General features: G+C 45.9%; 1 protein-coding gene across 2 annotated transcripts in view; it reads right to left on the reverse strand.

Moving 5' to 3' along the window:
* Positions 1-5,462: 5,462 nt before the first annotated feature.
* The window catches only part of GGA2 (golgi associated, gamma adaptin ear containing, ARF binding protein 2), a 47,035-nt gene continuing 32,233 nt past the window's right edge, over positions 5,463-20,264 (reverse strand). For both annotated transcript variants that reach the window (XM_007987892.3, XM_007987896.3), the window contains 5 exons: positions 20,114-20,247; positions 16,327-16,484; positions 11,164-11,333; positions 10,051-10,161; positions 5,463-8,821 (listed from right to left, as the gene is read on the reverse strand). In XM_007987892.3, coding sequence (XP_007986083.1) covers positions 8,711-8,821; positions 10,051-10,161; positions 11,164-11,333; positions 16,327-16,484; positions 20,114-20,247 — 684 coding nt within the window. In that variant the 3' untranslated portion in view covers positions 5,463-8,710. The remainder of the gene's footprint in view (positions 8,822-10,050; positions 10,162-11,163; positions 11,334-16,326; positions 16,485-20,113; positions 20,248-20,264) is intronic.

Raw genomic sequence — 20,264 nt, forward strand, 5'->3', positions numbered from 1 at the left:
CACTGCACTCCAGCCTGGGTGACAGTGTGAGAGCATCTCTAAAAAAACTTTCCTCTGAGGCCGGGCGCGGTGACTCATGCCTGTAATCCTAGCACTTTGGGAGGCCGAAACGGGTGGATCACCTGATGTCAGGAGTTCATGACCAGCCTGACCAATATGGTGAAACCCCGTCTCTACTAAAAACACACAAACTAGCCGGCCATGGTGGTGGGCGCCTGTAGTCCCATCTATTCAGGAGGCTGAGACTGGAGAATCACTTGAACCCAGGAGGCGGAGGTTGCAGTGAGCCAAGATCATGCATGCCATTGCAGTGACAAAGCAAGACTCCATTAAAAAAAAAAAAAATCCTCTGAAGCATTGCTCTAGCTGTAATTCATAAATTTTAACGTTTTCATTTTTATTTGATTCTAAATGTTTTTAAATTTTTCTTGTGACTCATTTAACCCATGGGTTATTTAGAAGCATGTTAATTTCCAAATAGTTGGGTATTTCTTGGATTTCCTGTTGTTGATTTCTAATTCAATTCCATGTGATTAGAAAACATACTTGGTATGATTTATACGTTTTTTTTTTTTTTTTTTTTTTTTTGAGACGGAGTCTCAGTCCGTCTCTGGACTGGAGTGCAGTGACACGATCTCGGCTCACTGCAACCTCCACCTCCCAGGCTCAAGCTATTCTCCTGCCTCAGCCTCTCAAGTAGCTGGGACTACAGGCACCTGCCACTACACTTGGCTAATTTTTTTTTTTTGAAACGGAGTCTTGCTCTGTTGCCCAGGCTGGAGTGTAGTGGCGCGATATCCGCTCACTGCAAGTTCCGCCTCCCGGGTTCACGCAGTTCTCCTGCCTCAGCCTCCCGAGTAACTGCGACTACAGGCGCCCATGCCCGGCTAATTTTTTGTATTTTTAGTAGAGACAGGGTTTCACCGTGTTAGCCAGAATGGTCTCAATCTTCTGACCTCATGATCCACCCGCCTCGGCCTCCCAAAGTGCTGGGATTACAGGTGTGAGCCACCGCGCCCGGCTGGTTTATGTTCTTTTATTATTTGTAGAGATGGCATCATGCTTTGCTGCCAAGGCTGGTTTCAGAATCCCCCAGGGATTCAAGCAATCCCGTCTCAGCTTCCCAAGGTGCTGAGATTGCAGGCATGAGCCACTGTGCCTAGCCCTTAAATTCTTTTAAATTTATTGAGACTTGTTTAATGGCCTAGCATTGGTCTATCCTGAAGACTGTTCCATGTGCACTTGAAAATATGTATCTGCAGTCATTGGGTGGAGTGTGGTATATATTTTAGCTACATTAATAGTGTTGTTCAACTATTTTATATCCTTGCTGATTTTCTATATAGTTGTTCTGTCATTACTGAAGGTAAGGTATTGAAATCTCCAATTATTATTATTTTTGAGACAGTCTTGCTCTGTCACCCAGGCTGGAGTGCAGTGGCACGATCTCGGCTCACTGCAAACTCACCTCCCGGGTTCAAGTGATTCTCCTGCCTCAGCCTCCTGAGTAGCTGGGATTACAGGCGTGTGCCACCACGCCCAGCTAATTTTTGTATTTTTTAGTAGAGATGGTGTTTCACCATGTTGGTCAGACTGGTCTCAAACTCCTGACCTCGTGATCCACCCGCCTTGGCCTCCCAAAGTGCTGGGATTACAAGCGTGAGTCACTGTCCCCGGCCCTATTATTTATTTATATTTTTTGGAGACGGAGTTTCGCTCTTCTTGGCCAGGCTGGAGTACAATGGTGCGATCTTGGCTCACTGCTACCTCCGCCTCCCAGATTCAAGTTATTCTCCTGCCTTAGCCTCCCGAGTAGCTGGGATTACAGGCATGCACCATCACACCCGGCTAATTTTGTATTTTTAGTAGAGAGGGTTTCTCAATGTTGGTCAGACTGGTCATGAACTCCCAACCTCAGGTGATCCACCCACCTCAGCCTCCCAAAATGTTAGGATTACAGGCATGAGCCACCGTGACTGGCCTCCAATTATGATTGAATTGTCAATTTTTACACTCGATTGTATTACTTTTTGCATTAGGTATTTTGGGGCTTTGATGTGAGGTGCATATACATTTTATAATTTTATGTCTTCCTGGTATATTGATCTTTTATCATTATTAAATGTTTTTTGTCTCCAGTAATATTTCTGTCTTAAAGTCTATCTTTGTGCCAGGTGCGGTGGCTCACACCTGTAATCCCAGCCCTTTGGGAGGCCGAATCACTTGAGGTCAGTTCAAGACCAGCCTGGCCAATATGGTGAAACCTTGTTTCTACTAAAAATACAAAAATTAGCCAGGTGTGGTGGTGGGCGCCTGTAATCCCAGCTACTTGGGAGGCTGAGGCAGGAGAATCGCTTGAATCCAGGAGGTGGAGGTTGCAGTGAGGTGAGAACACACCACTGCACTGCAGCCTGGAAGACAGAGCAAGACTCTGTCTCAAAAAAAAAAACGCTATTTTGTGTGTGATATTAACATAGCCACTCCAGCTTGCTTATGATTACTACTTGCATGGCTAATTTTTTATCCTTTACTTCTGATTTGTGAACCTAAGTGTAACTTTTGCAGACAGCATAGAGTTGGCATTTGGTGATGGTGGTGTTTTCAATCCAGTATGACAGTTTCTGCCTTTCTGGAGACAGGGTCTGGCTCTGCCACCCAGGCTGGAGTGCAGTGATGTCATCTTGTCTCACCACTGCCTCCTCTGCAACCTCTGCCTCCTGGGCTCAAGCCAACCTCCCACCTCAGCCTCCTGAGTAGCTGGGACTACAGGCACATGCCACCATTCCCAGGTAATTTTCTGTAGAGACAGGGGTTTCACTATGTTGCCCAGGGTGGTCTCAAACTCCCGGGCTCAAGCAATCCTCCCATCTCAGCTTCCCAAAGTGCTGGGATTACAGGCTCGGGCCACCACATGGTTTCCTCACAAGTTAAGGCAGGTAGTATTTCTATTTCCAAAAGAGGGAACTGAAGCTGAGATGAGGCTATGCTGTAGAGAAACTTGAATGCTAGGGCAATTGATTTTACTTAATCCAAGAAGATATGCAGTACTAATTATATATGATTAGAGATGTAGTAGGGTCAGGCTAGGCATGGTGGCTCATGCCTGTAATCCCAGCACTTTGAGCGGCCAGGAGTCCAAGACTAGCCTGGGCAACATGGTGAGGCCTTCATCTCTACAAAAATTTAAAACGTCAGGTGTGGCAGCATGCATCTATCTGTGGTCTTAGCTACTTGGGAGGCCAAACTGGGAGGATCCCTAGAGCCCAGGAGCTTGAGGCTGCAGTGAGCTATGACCATGCCACTGCACTCCAGCATGTCTCTTAAGAAAAACTGGTCATGTAAAGAAGGCACAAGAACACCATATGACAATGAAGGCAAAGGCTGGAGTTACGCAGCTGCAGGCTAAGGAAGTCAAAGATGGTGGACGCCAGCAACAACCAAGAGGGAGAACCATGGCCCCAATATTAGACTCCCACCCTGCAGAACTCAGACAACACATCTGTTGACTTAAACCACCCAGCTTGCGGTACATTGTCATAGCAGTTCTAATGAACTAATACAGAGAAAAATAAACATTTTGACTGTTACTTTGGGTTTGTTTATTGCAGCTGATCCTGATCTTAACAAAGGGTATGGTCAGATTTTTTTTTGTTTGTTTTTTGAGATGGAGTCTTGCTCTGTTGCCCAGGCTGGAGTGCAGTGGCATGATCTAGGCTCACTGCAAGTCCACCTTCTGGGTTCAAGCGATTTCCAGCTAATTTTTGTACTTTTAATAGACAGGGTTTCACCATGTTGGCCAGGCTGGTCTCGAACTCCTAACCTCGTGATCCTTCGCCTTGGCCTCCCAAACTGCTAGGATTACAGGCGTGAGCCACCACACCCAGCTGGTATGGTCAGATTTTATTATCAACCTTTTCTGCTGCCTATAAAAATATTCATAAGTTATCAGTATTCTTAGCACAATTTCTGTGGTTTTATGAGGAGAGGCTGTGAAATGAAGTGATGAAATGGAAGTCACCACTGTTACAATGGTTAAAAAAATCTCAGATGTGAAGGTGATTTGAGAAACAGCACCTAAATTTATAGACTATCTATTGTATCTGCTATTTTGTACACCTCATTAAATTCTCACCAAAATGTGTGAAGTAGACTTCTAACATTTTTACCATTTACAGATATAAAAACTGAGACCCAGAGACCCAGGTGGCAAAAAACTAGAAATTGAACCTGGCTCCCCAGCCCATACTTGGTTCACTCTAGCGCACAGGGCTGCCAGAATCGAGACAAGAGAGGGTTGCCCGGGAAAAGTCCAGTCTGCTTGGGCGCCTGGGAATGCTGCCAGTGGGAGGGAGAGGATACAAGAAACAATGAGGGAATTGCTACCGAGTTTTAACATGCAGCACTTTCAACACATAAATGCTTGATTTGTACCATATGAGCTCAGGGAAGAGAGTGGGGTTACGTTTCTAAGTAATTCATACTGATAATGGCATTATCTCCAAGCTATCTATAGTGTTACATGAAAAGAACAAAACACAGAACAGTATACTATGTTTTCTTGAACATGCCTAGAATCCCTCTGAAAAGACAGAGGAGGGTGGTAACTGGGTGGGAAGAATTTTCACCTTTCGTAATTTTGAATCATGCCAATGTCTTTGTCTTAAAAAAAGCCAACACTGAGCATAAAAAATAAGGTTTTATTTTCAGCTTAGATTTTAGAAAGCTCAGATAAAATTGAAAGAAATTTTATAATTCCACGACCCAAAGATTACCACTGTGACATGTGCACACAAACATCTTGGTGCATCGCTTGGCTTTAAAACAAACTGGGGTCAGGACATGGTGACTCATGCCTGTAATCCCAGCACTTTGGCAGGTCAAGGCAGGAGGAACGCTTGAGCCCAGGAGACCAGCCTGGGCAACACAAGAGATCCAGTCTTTACCAAAAACTGAAACATTACCTGGGCGTGGCAGCATGTACCTGTAGTCCCAGCTACTCCAGAGGCTGAAGCTGGAGGATCGCCTGAGCACAGGAATTCAAGGCTACACTGAGCTACAATCGTGCCACTGCACTCCAGCCTGGGCAAAAGAGCAAAGCTCTGTCTCAAGAAAACAAACCAACCCACTTTCACACTCTTGACGCTCGGTAAGCATCTTCTATAATGGGTATATTTAAAGGATTTGGGATTAATATTGTAGTAGGCAAGCACTATTTGTATTCTAGAATATTGCCTTTGCTTTCTACCTTTAACATTTGCTGTCTTAATTTACACTATTTGTACTAGGTAATATTCGCTTTTCTTTTGGTTGTCATTTATTCTGTTTTCAACACTATTTTCATGACCTATTTGTGTTCTGAGCGGCTCACAGATAAGGAAACATTTTGCCCAGTCCGTGGAAGATAACAGGGAGAGTAATTAACTGCAGCATATGTAGGCAAAAGGTTATGACAAAACATGGCATTATCAGGGCTTGAAAGGACTTTATTGTGGCTGTGGTGAAGCAGGCCCTGGTCTTGGCAGATACCAGAAGGGCACTGAGTGTCAGCGTGCAACTTGAATTTGATCCCATAAAGTTAGGCATCAGGAAGCCATTCAGAATTTTTCACCCGGTCAGATGCTCAGATTTGCTAGAGAACTCTGGTAGTGGCAAGAACCAGAGCTGGTACTCAGAATTGGGACAGAGGCATCGTCTCCCCCATCCCCCCCGCCAAAAAAGTCCAAACCAGAGCAGTGGCAACGTAAGTGCAGGGAGGACGTGATGTGGATTATTTAGAAAACAGGCCACTTGACATACAACTACTCCGCAGATACAGATGAAGCAGGAATCAGGGACCCAATAAGTCTCAGGTGCTTTCAAGTAAGAGCATGTAGGTGGAAAGGGGCAGGACTCTGTGTTCCATTCTAAGTAACTGAGATTGAAGCAACAGTGGAACCTCCAGATACAGATATCCACTGACAGACTGAAATATGATCTGGGGACAGCAAGGAGGTGGCAGCTTGAGAGAGGTCTACAATCCATCTAATGGTTTAGAGTCACCTGACTACCAGGCCTCTGTGTGGACGGGAAAGTCCTGAGGACTGGACTCTGGAAAACTACCACTTACAAGACAGAGGAAAAAGAGCAGTCACGGAGGTAGGTCACGAAATAGGGGTCAACAGGACCCCTGAAGAGTTCAGGATACTGGAAAGCACTGGCCATGAGTGCCAGATCTCCAGCACACACATCATGAATTTGCTTCTCCCCAGAGGAAGAGAAGCTCCTTCAGGGTGGTGCCTTGGCTCAGGGTAGCTGGTCAACTACTAGTTTTTTAACAAACAGAGACGAGGTGTCACTATGTAGCCCAGGCTGGACTTGAAATCCTGGGCTCAAGCGGTCATCCCACTCAGCCTCCCAAAATGCTGGGATTATAGGCGTCAGCCACTACTTGTTGAGTGAATGAAGAGGTAGGAGCTGGGCTGTGAGTGGCCACTGGACTTGCTGATTAGAAGGGAGTGATAACATAAACCACAGCCACTTTCAGGACAGCAGCCTGCCTTCTCTCCTCCCACACCTTATCCTGTCCAACACCTAAGCACAGTAAGTACCACTGGGAGTCTGTCTCCTCAAAAGCAAGAATGTTCAGGTACACACGTGTGAGTTCACCTCTGAACTACAGGGGAGAAAGCCTGTCTTTATGTGTAAGTCTCATTCACCCATTTTGACCAAAACCCTTCAGAGGGAGATGCTGTCATTATGATGGGTACCTCTTCAAGACTATGCAACAGCAACAGAGCCTATAAAAACTACACAGAGGCCGGGTGTGGTGGCTCATGCCTGTAATCCCAGCACTCTGGGAGGCCGAGGTGGGCAGATCACCTAAGGTCAGGAGTTTGAGAACAGCCTGGCCAACGTGGTGAAACCCCATCTCTACTAAAAATACAAAAATTAGCTGGGCGTGGTGGCTCACGCCTGTAGTCCCAGCTACTTGGGAGGCTGAGGCACGAGAATCGCTTGAACCTGGTAGGCAGAGATCGCAGTGAGCTGAGATCGTACCACTGTACTCCAGCCTGGGTGACAGAGTGGCCTCAAAAAACAGGAAAAAAAAAAAAAAGGCCACACAGAACACAAGCAAGTAGTTTTAGATTAAAATTTGTCTTATGTGAATTACGGCAAATGAAATCACCCCACTGTTTATCTGTTTTATGAGTTTTTACATCTGCTTAAAATTAGCATACTTGATCTTTTACAGTTTCCACCTCCACTAATTAGTGTTGGCAGATTTCTACTATATGTAGAAGCCAAAAGATCAGATTGTAAAAATATCAGATATTGTGATTAAGAGCTCCAAACAAGCCTTGCAGTTTCAGAGGCAGAAACCCACCCAGCCAGTTCAGCTGCTTGGACTTCAAAGCCCTCCGCCTGGCCATCCCAGCCAGGCTCAGCTTCCTTCTCTCACCCATCAGGCCAAGCAGGACTTGTCAAAAATACACATTCAAGTTCCTAGCACACAGTAGGTGCTCACTAAGTGGGAACTGATTATAAACTTGAATTTTTCCTTCAACAAATATCCACCTCTCCTGTCCAGCTTGCCTCAGATCTTCAGGTTTTCTTCACTGAGGCAGTTAAGTTTCTACATCCTTCAGGAAGTTTCCTTTACTTCTCGACAGAAGACAGTTCCCTTTAGGCCTATCATCTCTAAATGCAACTGGCTTTCCATTTTCCACTTACTCAACACTCCACAAAGTACATTTGCTACATAGTATTTATTTAATGACTGTATATTTAGTCACCACCTCGATCATTGCTAAGCTCTCTTCATGTCTATCTGTACCACAGTTCCCCATCTTAGACTGTGACGTCAGCTGGGAAGGGCTGGCTGTTGGCCGATTCACCATGACCGACATGGTGTGTCACAAAGAGCTCCAAGTAAATGCCGTGAAGGAAGAGGATGAGGATGGAGATGAGGATCCTGAGAAGGGCCCAGACTGGCTGCCCAACCCATGGACCTGAGGCCTGAATAAGGCCTGGGAGCTGCTTTCCCCTCTGCCCAGGAGGCCTGTCCAGGGGCGATTCTAAGGCACAGTGGTGAAGGACATGATTGGTCCCCCAAGTGTGGTCCTCAGGTCTCATGGCACCCACTTGCCTGGGAACAGTGCAACAAGCATTCCATTTAGAAGATCTTCCAGAACACACACAAGAAGCATTGTCTAATGAAAATGGAGACAAGGTCTTTCTTGGAAGAGAGTGCCCAAGAAGATACTCTCTGCCCCAAGACTAACCAGGTCCCTTTTAAGGTCCCTGAGAACAGCAGCCTGGGAGCAACCAAGACTTTCAAAGGCTGACAAGGCACAGAGTGGATGAATGGAACGAACAATACATGAAAAAAAACACTTTGGCTGATAAAACCTCCAACCTGAGGCAGGGACAGTGTCGCTCGCTGACATGCAGAAACATGACTGTAGCAGAGATGATGATGATGAGAAATGCATCGCATTTCCCACACTGCCAATATCCCAAGCCCTGCGCTACCACCCTCTCCCCAAACACACACAGACACACACACACACACACACACACAGCATCTGCAGAATAAGTCAGAGGTTGACACCCAGAGCCTGATGTCAGGATAGGACTCTTGGCACTCTGCACTGAAACACCATTAGTCCCGACTTGACAGCAAAAGTAACGCCAGCCTAAGCTTGAAATGAAGGGTCCGTTTTGTGAAAAGTTAGGCTGCACCCAAGACAGCCAGGTCTGGAAAATCTTTCACTTCTCCTACTTCGCTGAAAGGCTGTCCACCTTGGTTGAATGTCAGCTTGTACCGTAAGCGGATAGGTTCCTGGGATAGAAGAGACAGAAGATGTTAAATCAGTGGAGAGCAACCCAGGAACAGGGTGACCATGTTAAGTCAAGTGAGTGCTTCAAGCAATTCTGACACAAAATACCTAGGATACTGTCTTTGGGACTACAAACAAGGGGAAATAGGCACATATCCTGGGAACCCTTTGATACTTGTGCAGTCCTGAAATCCTGAGATGGGCTGCAATTCAGAGATCAGCTTAGGAAGACAGGCCTTGCCCTTTCAGAGGATTTCAGAGGATTAGGGAGAGTTCATGTGTCCCTCCCTTGGTCCCCAGCTATGACAATCCATCTGATCTTCCTTCAATGAGCCCCAAAGACAGACTCCAGTGAGGGATATTCCACATATACCCCTACCACCCAACCAAATCAGAGACTGACTTACTTTCTTCTTTCTCTTTCCTCTTTTTTCTTTTCTTTTTTTCCTCTCTCCTTTTCTTCTTTTCTCTCTCTCTCATCTATCTATCTATCTATCTATCTATCTATCTATCTATCTATCTATCTATCTATCTATCTATCTATCTGATGGAGTCTCACTCTGTCACCAGACTGGAGTGCAATGGCGCGATCTCGGCTCACTGCAACCTCTGCCTCCTGGGTTCAAGCAATTCTCCTGCCTCAGCCTCCCGAGTAGCTGAGACTACAGGCGTGTGACACCATGCCCAGCTAATTTTTGTATTTTCAGTAGAGATGGGGTTTCACCATGTTGGCCAGGATGGTCTCGATTTCTTGACCCTCGTGATCCATCTGCCTCAGCCTCCCAAAGTGCTGGGATTACAGGCATGAGCCACTGCACCCGGCCGACGTTATTTTATTTTTGAGATGGAGTCTTGCTCTGTTGCCCAGGAGTGCAGTAGTGCAATCTTGGCTCACTGCAACGTCCACCTCCCGGGTTCAAGCGACTCTCCTGCCTCAGCCTCCTGAGTAGCTAGGACTAAAGGCACGTGCCATCACACCCAGCAAATTTTTGTATTTTTAGTAGAGATGGGGTTTCACCATGTTGGCCAGGCCGGTCTCAAACTCCTGACCTCAGGGTGTCCACCTGCTTCAGCCTCCCAAAGTGCTGGGGTTACTTGGGTGAACCACTGCGCCCGGCAAACCAGAGACTTTAGAGCAAGGCCTCAATGTGCCTCTCTCTACCCACAAAGTTACCTCCCCTTACAGTTCGGGGGCTCCCATCTCCCTGCTACCAGAGACACTGGAACATACTTTGTGTGGATTGTCAAGCAGCAGCATCTGAGATATCACAGCTGGAGGCATCAAAGGACTGAATGCAGGAAGCTTGGAGCTGGATGCCGGCTGTAGCTTCACTCTCATTGACTATAGGGGAAGAAAACCAACATGTAACTCATTCCTAACCACAGCTTCCAGGATGAAGATCAGGTGAGGGGGAGCTGGACCTCCCCAACACCCCCCAAGAGGAAATGGCCCTCTTAGACGTGGTACCCCGAGGCACCTATGGGAGCCCAAGCAGACAGACTCCCGCTAATTGTTAAAAGGATCTAAGAGGCCTTTCCTTCCACATGCAGAATGGATCTGGAGTTGTGTGGTCAATAACTGGCATCTGAGAAACAGCATCAACAGCCAGGGCACATCTTGGGTTGAATTCTAACTGTTTCTCACTAGCTCTGTGACCTTGAGTAAAATATTTAATTTCTGAGCCTTGGGTTAACTTATACAACAGGTAGTAGCAGAACATTCCCTACAGGACTACCATGAGAAGTAGAGACTGCATGTCATATTTTTGTCTGTCTTGAATCTTTTCCTTTCAGGATGGGCCCCTTCCCCTGTGACTGTGGGGTGGCTGTTAAGCAGTAGGGCCCCACTTCCTTTGAAAAGGGCTGGATATGTTATCTCACATTGGCCAAGTGCCTCATATCCCAGGACACAAGTTCCTGGTCCAAGGTATGGAAGTAATACCAACAAGGCCAATCAGAGCCCTTTCCTGGGTCATCAGTATACATGCTTCATGCCTGGTGAGAGTTTCTGAGATAAAGAGGGTTAAGGACCACGCAACCCTGGAGCTGTGGGTAGCCACTTTCCTGCTTTGTGGAGAAACTGTCAGAATGGAGACAAAGAAAAGCAGAGTCAAGAGATACAGACAGACTCTTAAGGCATTGTTTAAGAACCTATCTGGATCCACTCATATCTGAAGCCAGATATTCAGGAATCCCCAGTCAGGTAAGCCATTACATTCCCACTTTATCTTCAGTTAGTTTGAGTGAAGATTCTTTCCTTGACACTCAACAGATAAGTCCCAGCAAAGAACCTGGCACTCAAAAACGACAGCCATTACTGAGAAATCCATAACAGATGACTCACCTTTGGCACAGCCACTTGAAACATGATATCCCAGACAGGCTGGGGAGCCGTGCTCATCATGGTCAAGAGCAGCACCTGTACCTCTGGGTGCCCAGGGGCTCCCGTCTGGGAGAAGTGGAGCAGAATTCTGAATCCGTTCCGGTCATACACGATGAGAGGTGGCAGGCTGCCTGGTAGAGAGGGCGCGAGCAGAAGGGTTAACACCACTACAAAACCCCCCCGACAGTCAGGCTGGAAAGAGATATACATGTTATCCCCAGATGCTACTGCTTCTCCATGCAGAACATGTCCAGGACTGAATTCCTCTGCACTACAATAATCCAAGTCCCCATGACTCCAGCTGGACTCCTATGACCCTCCAAACTGACCTCTCCCCACCATTCAACCATCAGACACATCACCAGTTATTAAAAATCACATTTTTTGGCCAGGTGCGGTGGCTCAAGCCTGTAATCCCAGCACTTTGGGAGACCGAGACGGGCAGATCATGAGGTCAGGAGATCGAGACCATTCTGGCTAACATGGTGAAACCCCGTCTCTACTAAAAAATACAAAAAAACTAGCTGGGCGAGGCAGCGGACGCCTGTAGTCCCAGCTACTCGGGAGGCTGAGGCAGGAGAATGGCGTAAACCCAGGGGGCAGGGCTTGCAGTGACCTGAGACCCGGCCACTGCACTCCAGCCTGGGCGACAGAGACTCCATCTCAAAAAAAAAAAACAAATCACATTTTTGAGGAAGATATGATCATGATTAAAATCATGCATGAACACTAGAGAAAACAGAGAATTATCAGCCAGGGGTGGGGGCTCATGCCTGTAATCCCAGCATTTTGGGAGGCCGAGGAGGGTGGATCACTTGAGGCTAAGAGTTCGTGACCAGCCTGGACAACATGGCAAAACCCCATCTCTACTAAAAATACAAAAATTAGCTGGGCATGGTGGTGCACGCCTGTAATCCCAGCCATCTGAGAGGCTGAGGCACGAAAATCACTTGAACTCGGGAGGCAGAAGTTGCAGTGAGCCGAGATTGCACCACTGCACTCTAGCCTGGGTGACAGAGCGAGACTCTGTCTCACAAACAAACCAAAAAACAAACAAAAAAACCACATACACACACACAATCATTAAAAAATAAAATAAATGCTCTTTTTTTTGAGACGGACTTTCACTTTTGTTGCCCAGGCTGGAGTGCAACGGCATGATCTTGGCTCACCACAACCTCCGCCTCCCGGGTTCAAATGATTCTCCTACTTCAGCCTCCAGAGTAGCTAGGAATGCGCCACCACGCCCAGCTAGTTTTTGTGTTTTTAGTAGAGACAGGGTTTCTCCATGTTGGTCAGGCTGGGGGAGGTCAGGCCTCAAACTCCCAACCTCAGGTGATCTGCCCACCTCGGCCTCCCAAAGTGCTGGGATTACAGGCATGAGCCACCGTGCCCAGCCAATGCACTCTTAATTCTACCCAGAAATAAGCACTTATTTCCTTCTAGTCTCTTTTGTGTGAATACAAACACACGCACATGCTCACACACACACACCACCTTATATTTAATTGTACAAAACTGTAGACACCAAATCACCTCAAATTAATAAGTTTAATAGCATTCCAATGGAAATTCTAAAGATACTTTTAATTTAGCTCAGGAGTGACTCTAATGTTTATTTGAAAGGGAAAAACTATGTAAGACTAACCAATAAATTTAAAAAGGGGGGCAGGGCTATAGCAAATACTCAGATAAAATTACAATTCAAGTAAAGTGGCATAAAACAGAACATGTAGAACAGATCTAAATGAGACTGTAACATAACATATCCTTCAAAAATCAGGGCTGGCTCAATGAATGGCACTCAGACTGGTTAATCAGCTGGGAAAACACTTTAATATCAAAATATACATTACTAAAATATAGCTTAGATCTGGGTATGGTGTCTCATGCCTGTAATCCCAGCTACTCAGGTGGCTGAGATAAGAAAATTGCTTGAGGTCAGAAGTTCAAGACCAGCCTGGGCAATATAGTGAGATCTGCCTCCCATCCCCAAAAAGACAATAAAAATTTGCTGGGCGTGGTGGTGCATGCCTGTCATGCTAGCTACCTGGGAGTCTGAGGCAGGAGGATTGCTTGAGCCCAAGAGGAATTTGAGGCTGCAGTGAGCTATGAATGTGCCACTGCACTCCTGCCTAGGTAATGGAGCGAGGCCCCATCTCTAAAAAAACAAAAAAATTTAAAGAAATTAAAACAGCCGGGTAAGGTGGCTCACACCTGTAATCCCAGCACTTTGGGAGGCCGAGGTGGGCGGATCGTGAGGTCAGGAGATTGAGATCATCCTGGCTAACACGGTAAAACCCCATCTCTACTAAAAATACAAAAAAATTAGCCGGGTGTGGTGGCAGGCGCCTGTAGTCCCAGCTACTCAGGAGGCTGAGGCAGGAGAATGGCGTGAACCCGGGAGGCAGAGCTTGCAGTGAGCTGAGGTTGTGCCACTGCACTCCAGCCTGGGCGACAGAGTGAGACTCCATCTCAAAAAAAAAAAAAAAAAAAAAAAAAAAAAAAAATTAAAACACAGTTTAACAATGAAACTACCAAAGATTTAAGAGACTGAAAACATCAGTGGGGTATGGTGGCAAGAGTATGGGGAAAAAAGCAACCTTTTCAGAAGGGAAATTGGTAATACAGATCAAAATTTTAAATGTCTACATGTGGCATTTCACTGGTATTATGATCGCCTAATAATCAGGAAGGTATAAAAGAAAGGTATAAAGAAAGGCATCCAAAGATGTTCTTTGTAGCCCTGTTTTTTTTTTTTAAAGACAGAGTCTCACTGTGTCACCCAGGCTGGAGTATAATGGCGCAATCTCAGCTCACTGCAACCTCTGCCTCCCAGGTTCAAGTGATTCTCTTGCCTCACCCTCCCAAGTAGCTGGGACTACAGGTGCCCACCACCATGCCTGGCTAATTTTTTTTGTATTTTTTAGTAGAGACAGGGTTTCACTATGTTGGCCAGGTTGGTCTTGAACTCCTGACCTCAGGTGCTCCACCCGCCTTGGCCTCCCAAAGTGCTGGGATTACAGGCGTGAGCCACCACACCTGGCCTGTAGCCCTGTTTTTAACAGCAAACAGGTAGAAAGAAATTGACCTTCAGAGAAGGACTGAATAAGCCGGACATAGTGGCGCACGCCTGTAGTCCCAGCTACTTGGGAGGCCAAGGTGAGAGGATGGCTTGAGCCTGGAGGACGGAGGTTGTAGTAAGCTGAGATGGCACCACTGCACTACAGCCTGGATGACAGGGCCAGACCTTGTCTCAACAATAAAATAAAATAAAAAATAAAATAAAATAAAATAAAATACTGAATAAACAGATTACAGTACCTCTATTTAATGGTGCATATATCTATATAGAAGTTCATTAAAAATCACGTTTTTAAAGAACTAAGGGCATAAAAATGGTATAGACTTATAAAGTAACAGTAAATAGAGTAACATTCTGTACACACTATGGTATAAAATTATTAAGAACTGTGTATGTACAAATATACGTACATGATAAGACAAGAAGAAAATCTATCAAGACATGAACAGAATTTCCATCTCTGGCTGGTAATGGTATAGATGATTTTACTTTTCTAGTCCATCTTTTTTTTTTTTGAGACAGAGTCTTCTTTGTTGCTCAGATTGAAGCACAGTGGCACGATCTCAGCTCACTGCAACCTCTGGCGTCTGGGTTCAGGTGATTCTCCTGACTCAGGCTCCTGAGTAGCTGGGGATTACAGGGGCATACTACCACACCCAGCTACTTTTTGTATTTTTAGGGTTTCACCATTTTGGCCAGGCTGGTCTCGAACTCCTGACCTCAAGTGATCTGCCTGCCTTGTCCTCCCAAAGTGCTGGCATTATAGGCGTGAGCCACTGAGTCCAGCCTATTCTATCTTTAATAAAACTCTACATTTTGAACATGTATTTTTAACTTTTTTACTTTTTAAAGTTTGCTTTGTAATAATTTCAGACTTATAAGAAGTTATAAAACTAATACAAAAATTTCTATATACCCTTCATGTAGCTTCCCCAGATGTTAACATCATAACTACAGTACAATTATTGAATTCAGAAAATTAACACTGAACATGTATTATTTCTTAAATCAAAAATCAATAAAGAAATGTACAAAGAGCTCCCACTGTTTACCAACTCTGTTTATTTATAAATTTGTCTGCCTGGCTTTCAGGGCTCTCTGCAATCTAACCTCATCACAAAGAGCCATAGGAGGGCTCTGTGCTAAAGAGCCCAGGCCCTGGAACAGACGACCTGAGTTGTGTCCTGCTGTGCATACTAGTGTAGAGACCGTAGGCACCTTGATTAGCTGAGCCTTCCATTTCCTTCCCTTTGTAACATAGGTAATATCCACTTTTCTGCTTTAATGAGGATCCCTAGAGAAGGAGGATCACTAGACAAATTCTTCCACTCATTTGAATTCTACCTCTTGCCAGTCATTTCAGGCCACATTAAACATTCCCTTCTTGAATCCCAAATCAATGAACATTATGTGCCTAAAGGCTTGCCCATATCCTTGACAGTGTCAATACTAAGGAAGGCTAAGAAAATTAGCTAAAAGACAAAGAAGCAAACTTTTTTTTTTTTTGGGAGACGGAGTCTCACTTTGTCACTCAGGCTAGAGTGTGGTGGCATGATCTTGGCTCACTGCAACCTCCACCTCCTGGGTTCAAGCAATTCTCCTGCCTCAGCCTCCCAAGTAGCTGGGACTACAGGCATGCACCACCACGCCCAGCTAATGTTTGTATTTTTTGTAGAGACAGGGCTTCACTATGTTGGCCAGGCTGGTCTCAAACTCCTGGCCTCAAGTGATCACCTGCCTTGGCCTCCCCATTTTTTTCTTCCCCCCCCCCCGAAATAGAGACAAGGCTATCTTGCCCAGGCGGGTCTCAAAACTCCTGGCCTCAAGTGATCCTCCCACCTCAGCCTCCCAAAGTGCTGGGATTACAGGCATGAGTCACCATACCTGGCCACAACCTCTTACTTTTTGCCCTCATGCAAAATCTCTCCCATTCATCAACCAAATTTAAGGGCTACCTCTACCAAACTGGAATGGAAAAAGCTGGGAGTCTAATAGATTCCCAGGAAAAAAAAAAAGGTGGGGAGTAAAATTGTACTTACTGGGCTTAACAGACTCCAAAGGGACAAACACTTGAGCCAGAGGTGTATTCTGTGAAGATGGGGAAGGAGCCAACGGGCCAGCCTCCCAGGACCAACCTGGAGAGGACTTAGTACCTGGGGGCACTTCCTTGGGGACACTTTTCTGCGAAACATAATTCCTACAAAAAAATAAAAAATATCAAAGACTAGCAAAAATTGTAGCGATTTCCTGGAATTTGGGTTAGGCTTATTACAGAACAAGGGAAAAAAAATCACACACACACACACACACACACACACATACACACAAGGCTTATTACAGAACAAGGGAAAAAAATCACACACACACACACACACACACACACACACACACACACACACACAGTTAGATGTTATATGCCTTTTTTTTTTTTTCTTTTTGATGATACAGTGTCTCGCTCTGTTGCCCAGGCTGGAGTGTAGTGGAACTGCCTCGGCTCACTGCAACCTCTGCCTCCCAGGCTCAAGCGATTCTCCTGCCTCAGCCTCCCGAGTAACTGGGATTACAGGCACCTGCCACCACGCCCGGCTGATTTTTGTATTTTTACTAGACACAAGGTTTCACCACATTGGCCGTGCTGGTCTTGAACTCTTGATCTCAGGTGATTTGCCCACCTCGGCCTCCCAAAGTACTGGGATTACAGGTGTGAGCTAATGTACCAGATGTTACATGACTTTTGTCAAGTAATCAAACTCATACCTCAGCTTCCTCATCTGTTAAATGGAAATAACAGAAGTAATTTACCTTGTAGGCTGTTACAAGATTCAAACGAGACAATGTGTGAAAAGCACTTAGAGGCTGGGTGCGGTGGCTCATGCCTGTAATCCCAGCACTCTGGGAGGCTGAGGCAGGTGGGTCATTTGAGGTCAGGAGTTCAAGACCAGCCTGGCCGACATGGTGAAACCCAGTTTCTACTAAAAGTACAAAAATTTAAAAAAAAAAAAATTAAAAATGAGCCAGGTGGTGGTGGCGCGTGCTTGTGGTGAGCTATCATACCACTGCACTCCAGCCTGGGCAACAGGGCGAGACTCCGTCTCAGGAAAAAAAGAAAAAGAAAGAAAGAAACAAAAGCACTTAAAATGTCCACACATATTAAGAACCCAATAACCTAGAGCCTTTGTTATGAGGGTTGTTCATGTTGTACCTGTCAGGCAGTCCCTGACAATAAGTAGCTCAGGCAGGTTGTTTTCCAGGTGTGATCACAGAGGGACGTGAGCCAGGCAGATGATACACAAATTACACCAGCTATTATCCACTCCATGATTTTGTCCATTTGGGGCACAAACTGAAAACGTTTTAGAAAACTAAAGTCCCGCGAGAAGAAATAACCCACCCTGCCCAAGTGGCTGAAAAAAAGAAGACTGCAAGAAATGACCTCTGGGTGGCAAATGGGAATGAACTCCCAGGACATCCCACTTCTGCCAGAGCCAGGTGGTTTCTATTAGGAACATAGGCACTTTCAGGCTGTTTGGGTGAAGGTAAGCTGCACTTTTCCAGAGACAAAGGGACAGGATCTATGAAAATGTTGTTACATTCACACCTTAGAGAACCTCTCCCTTCAGGGATCTGTACTATAAGGCACTCCCCTAAGCATCTCCAAACTGGAAATTATGTAAATGTGCACAAAAGGGAAATGATCAAATACATCCATGCAATGAATTATAATGTAGCTATTAAGAAGACTGAGGCATATTTATAGAAACTGATATGAAATGCATCACAGATATGATATGAAAAGGTCATGCTGGAGTGCAGTTTGTAAATTAAAATCCTGTTTCTGGCCGGGCACGGTGGCTCAAGCCTGTAATCCCAGCACTTTGGGAGGCCGAGACGGGCGGATCACAAGGTCAGGAGATCGAGACCATTCTGGCTAACACGGTGAAACCCCGGCTCTACTAAAAAATACAAAAAATTAGCCAGGCGTGGTGGTGGGCGCCTGTAGTCCCAGCTACTCGGGAGGCTGAGGCAGGAGAATGGTGTGAACCCGGGAGGTGGAGCTTGCAGTGTGCTGAGATGCGGCTACTGCACTCCAGCCTGGGCGACAGAGCAAGACTCCGTCTCAAAAAAAAAAAAAAAAAAAAAAAAATCCTGTTTGTGTAACAAGCCACAAGAATGCACCACTACTTGTACAGAAAAAAAGCAAAGACGGAACATTCAACCTTGCTTTTAGGGAGTGGTACTTTGCACTTTGTTGTATATTTCTCTATGGATCAAATTTTACTTAACTTCAATTACATGGTTATTAGAAGGGAAAACAAAAACAAACAGCAAAAACCTCATGTTCTATTATTCCTAGTCCTTAAATAAACCCCCTTTCAGATGTCTTGGCCAAAGCAGGTATTTTCCAACGACTTAGGAAAGAAAGTAAAATGAGAAAAGGGAAGCAGCATATTAAACTTTTGTCGAGACAGGGTCTCATTCTGTTGTCCAGGCTGGAATGCAGTGGCATGGTAATGGCTCACTGCAGCCTCGACTTTCCAGGCTCAAGTCATCCTCCCACCTCAGCCTCCTGAGGAGCTGGGACTACAGGCATGAGCTACTACGCCTGGCTAATTTTTGTGTTTTTTGTAGAGATGGGGTTTTGCCATATATCCCAGGCTAGTCTTGAACTCCAGGGCTCAAGCGATCCACCTGCCTTGGCCTCCCAAAGAGCTGGGATTACAGGTATGATATGGTTTGGCTGTGTCCCCACCTAAATCTCATCTTGAACTGTAGCACCCACAATTCCCACATGTCCTGGCAGGGACCCTGTAGGAGAGAACGGAATCATGGGTGCAGTTTCCTCACACTGTTCTCATGGTAGTGAGTCTCATGAGATCTGACGGTTTTATAAGGGGAAACCCTTTTTCATTTGGCTCTCATTCTCTCGTCTGCTGCCACATAAGACACGCCTTTTGGCTGAGTGCAGTGGCTCATGCCTGTAATCCCAGCACTTTGGGAGGCAGAGGCAGGCAGATTATGAGGTCAGGAGATCAAGACCATCCTGGCTAACATGGTGAAACCCCATCTCTACTAAAAAAACACAAAAAATTAACCAGGTGTGGTGGCATACGCCTTAATCCTAGCTACTCAGGAGGCTGAGGCAAGAGAATCGCTTGAACCCGGGAGGCAGAGGTGGCAGTGAGCTGAGACTGCACCACTGCACTCCACCTACGGTGACAGAGCGAGACTCTGTCTCAAAAAAAAAAAAGAAAGAAAACATGCCTTTTGCCTTCCGCCATGATTGGGAGGCCTCCTCAGCCACGTGAAACTATGAGTCCATTAAACCTCTTTTTGTTTTTAAATTACACAGTCTCGGGTATGTCTTTATCAGCAGTGTGAAAACGAATTCATACAAGGCATGAGCCACCGCACCTGGCCTAAACTTTCAACAGAAAGATGATTCTCGGCCAGGCAGACGGATCACCTGAGGTCAGGAGTTTGAGATCAGCCTGGCCAACATGGTGAAATCCCATCTCTACTAAAACTTAAAAAAAAATTAGCTGGGCATGGTGGCATGTGCCTGTAATCCCAGTTACTCGGGAGGCTGAGGCAGGAGAATCGCTTGAACTCAGGAGGTAAAGGTTGTAATGAGCCCAGATTGTGCCACTGCACTCTAGCCTGGGCAATAGAGCGAGACCCTGTCTCAAAAAAAAAGAAAAAAAAAAAGAAAGATGTTTCTCCAGGGCGAGAGGCTGTCTTAGAGCACCATTCTTTGGCCCTTGTCCCATGAGAAGGAACTGCACTCAGGAGCCACACTCTCCCACTCCCCTTGCCCAGAAGACTCACAGAGGGCCCGGAGCTGGCTGTGGTGAGAGGAGGTCCAGCAAATTCCTGTCTGCAGAAGGGTTCTGAACACCACTGCCTGGCAGTGTGCTGGAGGAGGGATTCCTCTTTTCCTCACAGCAATTCTGACCAGCAACCTGTCAAATCAGGAATG

The sequence above is a fragment of the Chlorocebus sabaeus genome, chromosome 5 (genome assembly GCF_047675955.1).
Source record: "Chlorocebus sabaeus isolate Y175 chromosome 5, mChlSab1.0.hap1, whole genome shotgun sequence".
NCBI classification, from domain to species: Eukaryota; Metazoa; Chordata; class Mammalia; order Primates; family Cercopithecidae; genus Chlorocebus; species Chlorocebus sabaeus.